General features: G+C 51.8%; 1 protein-coding gene across 1 annotated transcript in view; it reads right to left on the minus strand.

Annotated features, from left to right (window-relative positions):
- Nucleotides 1-5607: 5607 nt before the first annotated feature.
- Nucleotides 5608-15620, minus strand: part of EPS15L1 (epidermal growth factor receptor pathway substrate 15-like 1) — an 86171-nt gene continuing 76158 nt past the window's right edge. The window contains exons 16-17 of the mRNA XM_011980630.1: nucleotides 12444-12649; nucleotides 5608-6215 (exon numbers count right to left, since the gene is read on the minus strand). Coding sequence (XP_011836020.1) covers nucleotides 6069-6215; nucleotides 12444-12649 — 353 coding nt within the window. The 3' untranslated portion in view covers nucleotides 5608-6068. The remainder of the gene's footprint in view (nucleotides 6216-12443; nucleotides 12650-15620) is intronic.

Consider the following 15620-nt stretch of genomic DNA (forward strand, 5'->3'; position numbering starts at 1 on the left):
TGAGACCATCTTGGCTAACATGGTAAAACCCCATCTCTACTAAAATACAAAAAATAAGCCAGGTGTCGTGGCACACCTATAATCCCAGCTACTTGGGAGGCTGAGGCAGGGGAATTGCTTGAGCCAGGGAAGCAGAGGTTGCAGTGAGCTGAGATCGCACCACTGCACTCCAGTCTGGTGACAAAGCAAGACTCCATCTCAAAAAAAAAAAAGAGAGAGAGAGAGAGAAAGAAACCATTTGAAAAAAACAATCAAAAGTTGCTTCTTATCTGAAAGATCTAATGGCTAGAAGGAGGGGTCACTGTTCATTTTCTCAGACGCGACCTCGGCATGGAGTATACGTAGGATGTCAGTCACCACACGTCTCAGTGACGTGCGCTTCGGGGCATGTTGGCGAAATGGCATCGTGACTCCAACTTGCTCTAAAGCACTACTCCAGAGCAAAGGAAGACAGCCATGCAGCAAAGGTGGAAAATCTGGATGAGAGTTGACGCTGGGTGGGGGTGTTTACTGTCCTTTTCTCTTCAACTATTATGTTCGGAAATTTTCATCATACTTTTGTTCCAATTGGATACTCTATTCTTCAGGAAAGGGCGTCAGTGTCCTTTGCCATGGAAGAGACAGAGCGCCAATGGGAGAGGGGTTGGATTTGTGGATTTGATGTTGATTATTTACACAGCAGGGGAGTGTGTGCGTGTAGCAGGGAAGGAAGGAAATAGGATTTGAGACTGGCTTCTAACTTTTTAAGGCGTCTGAGGACCTCTTTAAAAATCAGATGGCGGCTGGGCAGAGCGGCTCACACCTGTAATCCCAGCAGCACTTTGGGAGGCCGAGGCGGGAGGGTCACTTGGGGCCAGGAGTTGGAGATCAGCCTGGCCAACACAGTGAAACCCTATTTCTATAAAAATAAAAAAATTAGCCGGTGTGGTTAGCTACTCAGGAGGCTGAGGCAGGAGGACTGTTTGAGCCCAGGAGTCCAAGGCTGCAGTGGGCTATGATTGCGTCACTGCACTCCAGCCCGGGTGACAGAGCGAGACCCCCATCTCTAAAAAAAAGGGGGGGAAAAAAGATAAAGAGTTATGAACAATCTGCAAACCCACATACAATAAAAAAACAAACCAGGGCTGGGTGCGGTGGCTCATGCTTGTAATCCCAGCACTTTGGGAGGCTGAAGCGGGTGAATCACGAGGTCAAGAGATCGAGACCATCCTAGCCAACACGGTGAAACCCCATCTCTAATAAAAATACAAAAATTAGCCAGGCATGGTGGTGCATGCCTGTAGGCCCAGCTACTTGGGAGGCTGAGGCAGGAGAATCACTTGAACCCGGGAGGTAGAGGTTGCAGTGAGTTGAGATCACACCACTGCACTCCAGCCTGGAGACAGAGCAAGACTCCGATTAAAACAAAAAAACAAAAAAACAAAAAACTCGCAAATGTGCATTCAGGGGTTCACTGCTTTCCCTAAAAATATCCCATCTGCTGGGTAAGAGCTCCTAATTCAATACATGGTTTTCCATTTCTAGGATATCAAGAGCCATCACCACCTGCCTCTTCTGAGTACGGTGAATATGCAAATAAGCAGAAGACAACAAGAAACTAGAAACCCTCAAGTTTTCTAAGAAACCCTCAATTCTTTTCTCAAATCAGCAAAATGAGCCTCCGCCCCTGGCTGGTTTCGGAGCTCTGGGCAAATGACTGCAGGGAATGAGTCTCAGTTTTCCCATGGGGAAAATGGGCTAACATCCACCCTCTTCATCTACAAGGTTGCTTTGAGTTTCCAACAAGATAATGGAAGTTGAATCGCTGTGAAAACTGTGAAGTCCCCAACCAAATATAGAGTGTGAGCCTCACCTTCCTTCAAATGGTGCCAAAGCTGTGACTACCCTGGAGAGAGGTGACTCAGCGCCTTCTCCAAAGGGATCTGTCATGGCAGAAGCACGTGGCGTGGGACCTTCAGATTCACTCTGGGTTTTCCTGCAGGAGGAAGGAAGTCTTGGGAATTGCCTCCGGCCATGACCACTTTCAGGAAGCTGCTCATTTTTGCAGAGATTAGGGGCGTCTCAGAAGTTACAAAGCCCATGAGGCCCCACCAGGCCCCCCGATCTACAAAGCAAGTCCATTCCATGGGCACCAAGGAAGCATCCCCTCCCGACACCCTCGTCTCCGGGACAGCAGGGACCCCTCAAGGGTCTGTAACCTGGAAAAGGAGGATTACCAAAGGTCTGGAATCTCTACATTCGCCCAAATCCACCATAAACCTCAGTTTGTGGTTTACAGATGACCCTTGAACAACACACGTTTGAACCAGGTGGGTTCAGTCGTAAGCGGATTTTCTTTGTTTTGAGCCTGAGTCTCGCTCTTGTTGCCCAGGCTGGAGTGCAGTGGCGCGATCTCAGCTCACTGCCACCTCCGCCTCCCAGGTTCAAGTGATTCTCCTGCCTCAGCCTCCCGAGTAGCTGGGATTACAGGCATCTGCCATGACGCCCAGCTAATTTTTGTATTTTCAGGTGAGACGGGTTTCACCATGTTGGCCAGGCTGGTCTCAAACTCCTGACCTCAGGTGATCCACTTGCCTCAGCCTCCCAAAGTGCTGTAATTACAGGCATGAGTCACTGTGCCCTGCCTGTCCGTGGATTTTCTTCCACCTCTGCCACCCCTAGACCAAGCCTTCCTCCTCCTCCTCCTTGGCTTACTCAATGGGAAGATGATGAGGAAGACCTTTATGATGATCCACTTCCACTTAAAGGATGGCCGGTATTTTTTCTCTTCCTTTTCCTGAGGATTTTCTTTTTTCTCTTTTTTTGTTTTTGGAGACAGAGTCTCGCTCTGTTGCCCAGGCTAGAGAGCAGTGGCACGATCTTGTCTCACTGCAACCTCTGCCCCCTGGGTTCAAGCGATCCTTCTTGTCTCAGCCTCCTGAGTAGCTGGGATTACAGGTGCCTGTCACCACGCCCGGCTAATTTTTTGTATTTTTAGTAGAGGTGGTGTTTCACCATGTTGGCCAGGCTGGTCTTGAACTCCTGGCCTCAAGTTATCCTCCTACCTTGGCCTCCCAAAGTGCTGGGATTACAGGCATGAGTCACTGCTCCTGGCTTGTTTGTTTTGGTTTGGCTTTTTGAGACAGAGTCTTGCTCTGTCACCAGGCTGGAGTGCAGTGGCGCGATGGTCAGTTCACTGCAACATCCACTCCCAGGTTCAAGCCACTCTCCTGCCAGCCTCCTGAGTAGCTGGGATTACAGACGCCCACCCACGCCCAGTCAATTTTTGTATTTTTAGTAGAGACGAGGTTTCACGAGGCCAGAATGGTCTCGATCTCCTGACCTCATGATCCACCCGCCTCGGCTTCCCAGAGTGCTGGGATTACAGGTGTGAACCACCATGCCGGGCCCTGTATTTTCAATCTCATGAATTACTGCTCTGAGACAAGTCTATGTAAGAAAATATCTGAGGTTGAAAAACTGCTTTTTACAAATAAATCTACCTGAGGCCAGGAGTTTGAGACCAGCCTGGCCAACGTGGCAAAACCCCATCTCTACTAAAAATACAAAAAATTAGCCAGGTGTGTTGCCTAATGCCTGTAATTCCAGCTACTCGGGAGGCTGAGGCAGGAGAATTGCTTGATCTTGGGAGGTGGAGGCTGCAGCGAGCTGAGATCGCGCCATTGCGCTCCAGCTTGGCTGACAAGAGCGAAACTCTGTCCCAAAATAAAATTAAATAAAATAATAAAAATAAATCTATGTACAGTGGATCAAGGTCAACACCAGCCATGTAAGTTGTGTTGATGACATGGATCTTTGATGTGATTTGATGTCAAGGCACTTCATCTCTGTGGTCTTCCTCCCCCAAGTCCAGCTCCCCGCCTAGTCATGGGAAGAACATCAGACAAATCCCAGTGGAGGGACATTCTACAAAGCGCCTGACCAGTTCTCCTTGTAACTGTCAAGAGCATCAAAAACACACAACATTTGAGAAACTCACACAGCCTGGAGAATTCTTTTTTTTTTTCTTCTTGAGACAAGAGTCTCACTCTTGTCGCCCAGGCTGGAGTGCAGTGGCGTGATCTTGGCTCACTGCAACCTCGGCCCCCAGGTTCAAGTGATTCTCCTGCCTCAGCCTCCCGAGTAACTGGGATTACAGGCACCTGCCACCGCGCCCAGCTAATTTTTGCATTTTTAGTAGAGACGGGGTTTCACCCAGTCCAGGGAATTCTAAGGAGATGTAAGGGTTGAATGTCACAGGGGATCCTAGGACAGAAAAAGGACATTAAGGGGAAAAACAGATTTTTTTTTTTTTGACAGTGTCTTACTCTTTGGCTCAGACTGGAGTGCAGAGGTGCGATCTTGGCTCACCACAACCTCCACCTCCCAGGTTCTCCCAGGGAGACTCCTGCGTCAGTCTCCTGAGTAGCTGTGATTACATGCATGCTCCACTACCACACAGCTAAATTTTTTATATTTTTAGTAGAGATGAGGTTTCACCATGTTGGCCAGGCTGGTCTTGAACTCCTGACCTCAAATGATTCACCCACTTCGGCCTCCCAAAGTGCTGGGATTACAGGTGCGAGCCACCGTGCCCGATCTGCAATTTTTTTTTTTTTAAGACAGTGTCTTTCTTGTCGCCCAGGCTGGAGCGCAATGGCGCGACATTGGCTCACTGCAACTCCACTTCCTGAGTTCAAGTGATTCTCCTGCCTCAGCCTCTCGAGTAGCTGGAATTACAGGTGTGCACCACCACGCCCAGCTAATTTTTGTTTTTTAAGTAGAGACAGTTTCACCACGTTGGCCAGGCTGGTCTTGAACTCCTGACCTCAGGTGATCCCCCGACCTCGGCTTCCCAAAGTGCTGGGATTACAGGCATGAGCCACCTCACCTGGGCAAAAAACAGAGCAATTCTGAATAAAGTGTGGACTCTAGTTAATAATAATGAATTAGTATTGGTTCATTAATCGGGATGTAAGTAATGTGTAATGTAAGATGTTAAAAATAAGGTAAATTCTCCAAGGGGCTTATGGGAACTCTTCGTATTCTCTTTGCGATCTTTCTGCAAATTTAAAACTGGCCAGGCACAGTGGCACACGTCTGTAATCCCAGCACTTTGGGAGGCTGAAGTGGGAGGATCACTTGAGCCCTAGTGGCGGAGGGCGGGCAGAGGTTGCAGTGAACTGAGATCACACCACTGCACTTCATCCTGGGTGACAGAGCTCAGACCCTGTCTCAAAAAAAATTTTAAGGGTAAATTGTCTAAGGGGCTTATGGGAACTCTTTGTACCTTCTTTGTGATTTTTCTGCAAATTTAAAACTGTCCTAAAAAATAAAGTTGGTCAAAACACAAAAATGGGCAAGGCTTGGTGGCTCACGGCTGTAATCCCAGCACTTTGGGAGGCTGAGACAGGAGAACTGCTTAAGTCAAGGAGTTTGAGACCAGCCTGGGCAACATGGCAAGATCCCATCTCTTTAAATAAAAAAAATAAAAATAAATTACACACAAAAAAAGTAAAAACTTAAGATTTAAAGAGCAATGCTCCACCTATTTTTGCAAGGTTGATCTGCTTCCAGATACCCATGCAGGGAAAACAATGTTTACAGAGATTAAAGAAGCTTCTCTTGTTTTGTATTAAAATATTTTATATTAATCATTCAAACTTCATTTTATACAACGAATGCATACACCACTGGGGGAGTGTCTGACTGATGCGTGGGAGGGCGGGCGGGGATGTCTGCAGCTATGAGTAGGGAGGAGGCGGGGAGGCCCTGGGTGCTTCCTCTCCTCGACTGACCGGCCGTGTGTTCGTTCCCAGAGCAAGAGCGGGAGGCGGTCAGCCCCAGGGGGGATGGCACAGTGGAGAGACGGACCTGTAGAAGCGGTGGCCAAGGCCTCCATAAGGGCTTCCCCAGGAGATGTGACCTTTCCAGGTCTTGCAGCCAGTTTGCTCACCCTGAACAAGCTCCCGAGTCCCGGTCCTTGGAGTGCGGTGGCGACGGTGTGTGTGTGTGTATATATAGACATCTGCAACTGCCCCCTCTCTGGAACCTGCCCGTGCCCTGTCCCGCCTGCACACGGCCCTCGCCTAGGCGGCAGGCATGTCAGCCTTGCTGAGCGCGATGGCCAGTTCCAGGTCCTCCTGCTCCTGCCGCCGCAGCCGCGCCAGCCTCTCCTGTTCCGCCTTCTCGCTCTCCCGCTTGGCCCACGCCAGCTGCTGCTCCTCATTGCCAAACTGCAAAGGAAAAATGGAGAGTGGGTGATGTGGCCCAGGGGCTGGGACCTGCAGGCTGGAGGGAGGCAGGGAATGCGTGGGACGGGGACAGGGTCCTGCCCACCACCCGGCGGAGGGTCCGATGTGCAGGGGAAAAGCGTGTCTTGGCTGGGCCCAGTGGGCGTGCAAGCCTGGCTCAGGACCCCCATCTGGAAGGCAGAGAGGACGGGATGCATGATTGAGTGTGACCTTAACCGTGATCTCTGGGCCTCAGAAAAACCAGCCACCCTGCCCCACGTAGAGAAGTGAGGACAGGCCCTTGATGCTGGTGGCCAAGAGGTGCAAAGATGGGGAAGTTCGAGTGCGCATGGCTCTAAAGCCCCGCGGTGCAGACAATTCTGCACTCTGGGAACGCGGTATTTCTACCTCTGGCCATGCTCCAGAGAGCGCTGAGACCCTCTAAGGGTCCTTTTCTTTCCCCCCCCTTTTTTTTTTTTTTTTTTTGAGACGGAGTCTCGCTGTGTTGCCAGGCTGGAGTGCGGTGGTGGCACGATCTCAGCTCACTGCAACCTCCGCCTCCCGGGTTCAAGGGATTCTCCTGCCTCAGCCTCCTGAGTAGCTGGGATTACAGGGGTGTGCTACCATGCCCGGCTAATTTTTGTTTTGTTTTGTTTTGGGACGGAGTCTCGCTCTGTTACCCAGGCCGGAGTGCAACGGAGCAATCTCGGCTCACTGTGAGCTCCGCCTCCCAGGTTCCTGCCATTCTCCTGCCTCAGCCTCCCAAGTAGCTGGGACTACAGGCATGCGCCACCATGCCCAGCTAATTTTTTTGTATTTTTTATAGAGACGGGGTTTCACCATGTTAGCCAGGATGGTCTCGAGCTCCTGACCTCGTGATCTGCCCGCCTCGGCCTCCTAAAGTGCTGGGTTTACAGGCTTGAGCCACCACGCCTAGCCAATTTTTGTATTTTTAGTAGAGACAGGGTTTCACCATGTTGGTCAGGCTGGTGTTGAACTCCTGACCTTGTGATCCACCCGCCTCGGCCTCCCAAAGTGCTGGGATTACAGGCGTGAGCCACCGCACCCGGCTCTGAGGGTCGATTTCTCCCAGAACATTGACAAAAGCTGTGGCATTTACACTGCCATTTCGTCAAGTTTTTATCCGTGGGGTGTTTTTCTAAAATATTGCATTAAAATAAGAACTTAAAAAAGGGAGAAAAGCATCTTGATGCTGAGCTAGGTGATTTCAAACAACTCAAAGTACTTTAGTTATGAAAAGAAAAGCCACGTCCCACAAGCTGCTCCCCCAGGGTGGGTCCCCATGTCCCAGACGTCCGAGAGGTCACTGGCATCATTGGCCCCCTCAGGAAAGCTGCTACCACACTTAGGGACTAAAAGGATTCCCTTATTAACATCTCTCTGCGATGCACTGCCTCTGACCAGCTCTCTGCTAAACGCTGGAGTAACACCAAAGATAACACACGCGGTGGCTCTTCCCCAGGCACCCTTGGGAGCAGAAACATACAAACAATCCCAGTACAATCCAGGACCCAGGCTCTTGAGGAGGGCCCTGCAGACTCCCCCGGGAGGGTGGGGAAGGAAGCACACAGGAACGCTTACGGCCTCTCCACCACACGCAGCACCATGTCTGTGTGACAACCTGGGGGTGGGCCCGCTGTCATCCCATCCCTCTGACAGCTGGGGACGCTGAGGCCAGGGAAGGGGTGGCTCACACTCTACACTTTTTTCCCCCAGGCCCGCGGAGGGTGGGATACCGGCTAAAACTGACAGGGAGGATGCGTCCCCATGAGGTTCGGGGTGTGAGGCTCAGTGCCCGACCTTGGGGTTGCCAGGACAAAGCATGGGGTGGGATAAGCCAGACTGAGGAGGGGCTTATGGGCCCCAGAAAGGAGCTGGGATTTCCCTGTGGAAGCTCCATGGGTGAGTGAGTTGGGTGATCAGATTGGCGGCGTCTGGATATTTCATGGCTTGATGGTGGCATAAGCAGGGCTTGGGAGAGACGAGGGCCAGATGGCAGGGCTGGGGGGACTGGGCCAGGTGCAGGAGCGGGTGGATGCAAGAAACCTGGTTGGGAGGCAGATGTGGCAGTGAGGAGGATGCGGAGCCCTGGAGGCCTCCCTCTAGCTGGCCTCAGGACCCAGATGGGGGACAGGCGGAGTGTCAGTATCAAGGAAAGACATCTCTCAGAAGAAGGGCTGAGTCTTGACTTCTTACAGAGGCACTGCCCAGCTAAACACTTGGGGGTCTGATGAGTCTCCAGGTCGGACTCCCTTCCTGCCATTGTGTCACCGCCATGGGCACAGATAAGCGTCCCCCCTCCACCCCACTTTGGGGAATTTTCCAACACCTCATGGGGAGAAAAACAAGGAAAAAACAAGTGCAGGTGGAAATTATTCCATGGTGCTGCTGACAACAGTGGGAGGGGGACAGCGCAGCTGACGGGGATCTCACCCTCCACTAGCCTTGAGGACAGCGTGGGTGAGAGCTGATGGTAATGTTCGCCCGGATCCAAATCAAAGCCTGGAGCGGCCAAGTGACCGGCCTGCTGGGTCTGAACCACAGGCCCCTGGTCTTCTTTGGCCCCGCTGAACCCCCGTGTCGCAGAGTGTCACTGAAGCGCCTTCTGCTTGAGGGATCTGTGTTTCCAAATGAAACTTTCAGTAGGAAAGTTCCCGGTGCCTTCCGAGTTGACTGGTTCAAGGCCAGCTCACGAATCCACTACGGAGACCTGCAAGCATGCACCGAGGAGGCACGCTGAGCTGTGAGGTCTGCGAGAGCTCTCCGGAAAGGGGATTCCGCGGCTCCCTCTGCGTCTGCTGTCTTAGCCCTGGACGGGGCTACCTTCTAGTTCTCAGACCTGGGTGGGTCACATGGGCCAGAATCTGGATGCCTGTGGGTGTGGCTGATGCAAAATCAATAGTGGCTGGGATTCACACCGGCTCTGATTTCTGCTTCCCTCTGGCACTACCATGGAACCGAGACACCGCAGAGGCGGGATACACCACCCTTGCCAAGGTCTGCCCACTCAGGATGCAGTTCATTTTCAGAAGCAAATAAGTGGTTCATTTCGGCAGCCTCTTAGAAATCCGCAGTTCAGACGGCTCAGCACACTGGGCGATGGGACGGCCCAGGGAGGCGCGCGGCACCTGTCCTCACTAGGAACGGACACTGGCACTCCAAGGCGTCTGATGGCACTTCCACCCCACCATGTGCAGGACACGCCTAGCCACTTCCTATTCATTCACTTACCCTGACATTGAGATCGCATCCAACTCCTTCACTAATTCAAAGCATGGCCTAGCTGATCTGATATTTGCACTGCTCTTAATTCGAACTTCCAAAAGAACCGTTCTGCTAACCTAGAAATGCCACTTCCTAATACACACATTTGCCTGAGACAGAAAGGCCTGCTTTTAAAGAAATACCAGAGAGGGAAGAGGGTTCCCGGGAACAGCCACACGCACAAATAACCCATTGATGGAAATTTGGGGCTTGTAAAGTAGAGGGTTCTGGAGAGGCCCAGTCGGGGCACCACCTCCACAAGTGAGGTGCGGGTGACCTGGGCCCCCTGACTGCCATCGTGGACTGGGCTGCTCCTGCACAGGTGAAAACGTGCCCTGAACAGCAGTCTCAGAACATCCGAAAGAGTCACGCTGCCAATCTGCCGGGCAGTCAGACGCCCTCTTGGCATTTGCTCAGGGAAGTGGAATCATCCAAACCAGAGGAAGCAGCTGTGCCCTCTTCTAAGTTAGCACAAATACTCAAGATCCAGCGGACCCAGAACCCACTGGCTGATCGGCTGAGCCCCCGAATGCCGTGAACATGGAGAGACGCCTCGAGTCCCCAGAGGGGGCTGGTTATGGATGATTTTGGACAATGATATGACCCAAGGGGACAAGCAAAAACAATGAAGGGTCCTATCTTCACTCACCCCATCCCTTCGGAGTGGCTCAAGTACACTATCTGATCATTTCCTCTGGAAAAAACTGGGGCATCTGCAGTGGGAAAAGTGATTTTAAACAGAAAGCAGGCCGGGTGCAGGGGCTCATGCCTGTAATCCCAACGCTTTGGAAGGCCGAGGCAGGAGGATCGTTGGAGCCCAGAGTTCAAAGACCAGTGTGGGTGGTAAAGTGAGACCTTGTCTCCACCAGAACATTTTAAAATTAGCCAGATGTGGTGGTGTGTGCCTGAGGTCCCAGCTACATGGGAGGCTCAGGCGGGACGACTGCTAGAGCCCAGGAGGTCAAGGCTGCGGTGAAGCTGTGATTGCACTGCACTCCAGCCTGGGCAACAGAGTGAGACCCATCTCTGAAAATGTAAAAACCAAAAAACTAGGTGAGAAAAAAACTAGAAAACGGCAGGGCTGCACCCAGGCCTGGGTGGAATTTGCTCTCCCACCGGGAGGGGAGGGTGATAAACTGGCTGGCGCTGTTTTAAACCTGCAGTTAACAATTGTTCTGGAATGACCAGAAATGCTAAGCCAAATGATACCTTGAAATCTTGGGTGGTTTTTTTTTTTTTTTTTTTAATGTTTTCGAAAAAACCAGCCCTTTGGGGGTTGGGGTCACAGGAAATAGAACTATGAAGTTCAGAAAGAGAACAGTCATTTCTTCAAGCTGCCGTTCACCCCACTTATCTAACTCTTCCCTACCCAAGACAGAGTACCTGAGTCATGTGTGAAGAGTTCTGTTTTCTTTAAATCAGCATTTAATATTTTTCCACCAGAAAATAAATGAAGGGCTATTCAAGAAACTCTAGATAAAGCAGGTTTTGTTTCTGGCTTTTATTAACAACGTCACCATTTTGTATAGACCCTCAGGGCGCATCTAGGGTCAACAAAATCAAACTCACTACAGTTGTAAAATATTTACAGGTCACCAAGAGCCAGAAACAGGTCAGGGTCTTGGGAGACCTAAATAAGCCACACGGGCCAGTCATGTGTAACCCCAGTACTTCAAGGTGGGAGGACAGCTTGAGGCCAGGAGGTCCAGACCAGCCCAGGCAACACAGCAAGACCCCATCTCTACCAAAAAAATTAAAAATCAGCCTTGCGTGGTGCTGCACGCCTGTCGTCCCAGCTACTCAGGAGGCCAAGACAGGAGGACTGCCTGAGCCCAGGAATTTGAGGTTACAAGTGAGCTCTGATCGCGCCAGTGCAGTCCAGCCTGGGCAACATAGCGAGATCCTGTCACTAAAATAAATAATTGATAAATAAGCCATAGGATAGCTGTGCACGGTGGAGATCATCAAGATGGCTCAGAAACAAATCGGGTGCTTTCTGTGCATTGGCATGGCAGGGCTTGTGTTCAAAGAGCCATCCCAGGAGTCGGAGCATCTATAAATAACACGTCTCACACCTAATGATGAAGGAACTAACAAGCTCAAAGGAAGAAAGAGAGTGCGTCACATACAATAAAACCGATTCTGGGCAGACAACACCTGAAGCTTTCAGAGAACAAGATTTTCATGTTATCAAGGACGCTACTAAAAACTCCTTGAAGCGACGGCATGTTACAATCTGGAGTATTTTTCACACAGAGAAAAAACAAAGCTAGGCTTTCAAAATCCCGGGATTTGCTTCTGAAAAGGCACTAAACTTTGTTCAACAGCTTTTTTGAGCTCTTTTTGTTTTGGCTTTCAGAGTGGCCGTTCTAGACTGGATTTCTTTTTTCATTGGAGCTGGTAACCAACATTTAAAAGCTTTTTTTAAAAAAAAAAAAAAAACAAATGCTCTTCCCTGCTGTGATCTGCCTAAAGTCCTTCAATTTGTACTTGTGGCACAAAATGCACGGGGCGCGACTATGAGAACTTGTGCACAAAGGGCTTTTTGGGGACAGCAGAACCCTAATGTAACTTTTGCAGTCTTTTTTTCATACTTCGGAAGTGTTTGACATCTTGGCTTCCAAAAACCAGCGAACACGACAGCCTCGGTGCGACAGAAATAATACAAGGAATCTACCATGAAGGACAGATACGTCCCGCCTCCCTGCTGGAAGAAAACGTGCCCTTACGATAGAGCATCAAAACCGCGGCTCTTTTTTTTTTTATTGAGAAACTGTTTTTCTTACAGAAGTGGCAGTGTAGAATAAATAACGCGAGGGACAGAGAGTGTGAGGTACCAAGAGGCTAAAGAAGCTGGGAGGTTTGCCTTTAAAAAGAGACAAAAATCCCAGGGAAGCTGCAAGCGGAAGGAGGGGGTGTGGCCCGGAGGCAGAGGACTCAACTTACAGAGGTGAAGTCTGCAAAGCCCGAGGCAGAGGCCTTAGAAGGTTTAGCTGCAGAGGAGGGGACAAATGGGTCTTTTCCACTAAACGGGTCCCCAAACCCCTTTTTACTTTGGAACGGGTCGCCGCTGTCAGCCCCGAGTGGCTGGAATGGATCGGGGGTCTCGGGAAAGTCTGCGGAACCAAGCTGGCTTACAGGTGTACTTTTACCTGGAAAGTTTAGGAGAAAAAAAAAAAGGAGAAAGAAAGAAATATGAGTTACTCACCCGGACAGAGCAGAATGCCAGTGGGCACAAGCCTGGGGCGCTTCTCTGGGAAGAGCTTGGAATTTGGCTAACAGACGGGATGGGGGTAGCCTGGGGAATCCCAGTTTTAATCAGCTTTATCCCAGGGGCTTAACCGGTTGTGAACAACACAGGAAAAACACTTCAGATGACTCCCATACACAACACATACAGAGCAGCTAAAACTTGAGTTGCCCTTGAATAGTTTGCATGCAGGTACGTTTCAAACAGATTCAATTTAGCATGGCAACACATTTATTAACACACTAATTTAAAAAATCATGGCTGAGCAGAAAAATACACTGCAAGCTTCTAACAGTTAAAGAAAAAAAAAAAGGCGGGGTGGGGGAGAGTTACTTACAAATGAAGAGGGATTAGTTTCACAAGGTGGTATGGTTATTAGGCGTGTTAGTTATGAGGGTCTGCACACAGCTCTGCCACGCTAAGGTTGAAGTTCTTTTTTTTCTTTTGAGACAGAGTCTCGCTCTGTCACCTGGGCTGAAATGCAGTGGTGCAATCATGGCTCATTGCGGCCTTGGCCTCCAGGGCTCAAGCGATCCTCCCACCTCAGCCTCCTACAGGTATGAGCCACCATGCGTGGCTAATTTTTGTATTTTTAGTAGAGATGGGATTTTGCCATGTTGCCCAGGCTAACCTCAAACTCCTGGCCTCAAGTCATATGCCTGCCTCAGCCTTCCAAAGTGCTGCGCTTGGCCTTAAGTTCTTTTTTAACCCCCACTTCTGTCCCTCTGGTGTTGGCGGCTCCAAGGGGCAGGGTTCGTCTGGGCCTTTCTGGGCTTCTGCCAAGCAGGGAACTCCAGGATGCCCAGTCCCGGCAAGGCGTCTCTTGACAGGGAGGTGGGAAAGAAGGGTTCAGAAGTGGAGGAAAATGAGACTGTGTGAGGGACATGGCCTGAGGACAGGTGGCTTTTCCCAGTGCATACTGCCAATGTACCAGAACATTCCACCAAGAAGCAGAGGCCTGTTGAGATCTGCTTGGTGACGGGAGGTCCCACCTGCCAGGTCTTCTAGCATCTGCAGTTTGCAGGCCAGCCGGGCTGACCCCATGCTCCTGTCTGACACCCTTCTATCTGCCCAGCGGGGTCCCTGGGCATTCAATGTGGTCCATGCAGCACCCCAGACTGGAGGCTCAATAACATGTAACGCGATTCCAGTGTTAACTCTGGAAGTTTCGAGGCTAATGTTTAGAAAGAAACCAGGAACTGCCTGCCCCTCCAGGGTTGACCTTGGATCTCTGGCTGCACCTCCAGAGAGCACCTTGGCTCCCAGCCACACCTGCCCCGCGCACCACCTGAGCCCGGCACGCCTGCCTTCCTCATCTGGTAGAACGAGCTCACACAGGCCATCTTCGGTCCCTCTGCATGCCCAGATCTAAAGCCGTTCCCTGTGTTACCGCAGCAGATCAGCCATCCCAGGCCTCATTTTTGAGGCCCCAGGTGTCCCTGTGGGCTCCGGGGCTACAGCCCGCATCTGCTGCCTTTAGCTCTGGGCCTCGGCAAGGGAAAGTGCCTCCTCCCAGCTGGCCTCGGTTTCCTTATCTGTGAAGTGGAAATGAGGAGGAGGGCGCCAAACAAGGTGACATTCCTGGGATCCCAGGAGTCTGCTCCCACTCAGTGTCCTGCACCGCTGTGCCCAGCGTGGGCCAGTGAGAACCTGACCTGTAGCCCCCCCTTGCCTGTAGCCCTACTTCTGGAAACGGAAATTGACTTTTCTCTTGACCGGCAGTTCTCGGCCAGCATAAGGACTGCTGCTTTCTTTTTGCATATTCAAGGAAAAAGTCTTCCTTCCCACAGTTTGCACAGAAGGACTCAGAGACAAACTCCCCGACAGCCCACCCTTGCGGCCTGCCTGCCCCCACCTGTCCACAGGGTTCCACCAGGGTCACCGTCACATCCTTGGCTGACCTCTGGCCACCGGCTGCAGGAGATCCTTCCAGACTCTCCCCGTCTGTGTGAGTCCATCTAAGAGGCCCCTCCTCGGGGCTGGAGGGAGAGCTGTCCTGGGCTCTATTAGGACTCACATGGATGAGAAAGGCGGGAGGGCGAGGCCTGGTATCAGTCTCCTCCTGTGGCCTCAAATCAATTCACTGTCAGCCCCAAGGCCCAGTTAGCAAAGGGGGCCCTGGGATCTGGAAGGGGCGCACACGGACTATCTTTGCCAAAACTTGTGGGCAAGCCATGCTGGAGACCCTTCCCTAGAGGGGTAGCGCCCAGCCCACGCGGGCAGGACAGGAATGTGGCCCCTCTCCCTCCGACAGCGCCTGCCCTCTCAGGGCAGTCCCCATGTGTCTCTCTTTCTCTATCCCCAGATGTCCCTCCCACCTTCAGCTCTACTGCAGCCTCCTCCTACCCCTGACCTCCCCGGGGCTGCAGAGAGCAGGGTGATCTGGCCCAGCCCACAGCCCCCGGGCTGGTTCCACTGGCCTTGAGGAACTGCCTCCCATGCAGGGCCACTCCTGGTCCCATGCATGAGCCAATGGGAAGCCAAGGCCTCGCTGCAGGGTCTCCAGGAGTTGCCTCCTTCCCTCTCCTAAGGCCCAAGGGACAGGAAGGCAGCTCTGGCTGGAGGTGGTCAAGTGAGGCCTGCCCAGGCTCCTGTGAACCCCAGGCTGTCCCCTGGAGCAGAGGGGGCTCCTGAGCAGGATGGAGGGTGGGCGAGGGCCCCTCACCTCCACCCTCCCGTCCCTAGAAGCCTCGTCTCCCTGTTGGCTACCCACCAGCTTGGCTCCCTTCCCTGTGAGCCAAACCCACCCAGCAAAGTGGGCTCTTAACACAGGTAGGCCCCAGCACCCTGCCCAGACTGCCTGACGGCTTCCCCCACTTGGGGATGACACCCCAGTCTCGTCCAGGTGGCACCTCCTTCCCCAGGAACCCCCA

The sequence above is a fragment of the Mandrillus leucophaeus genome, unplaced genomic scaffold (assembly GCF_000951045.1).
Source record: "Mandrillus leucophaeus isolate KB7577 unplaced genomic scaffold, Mleu.le_1.0 Scaffold215, whole genome shotgun sequence".
Classification (NCBI taxonomy): Eukaryota; Metazoa; Chordata; class Mammalia; order Primates; family Cercopithecidae; genus Mandrillus; species Mandrillus leucophaeus.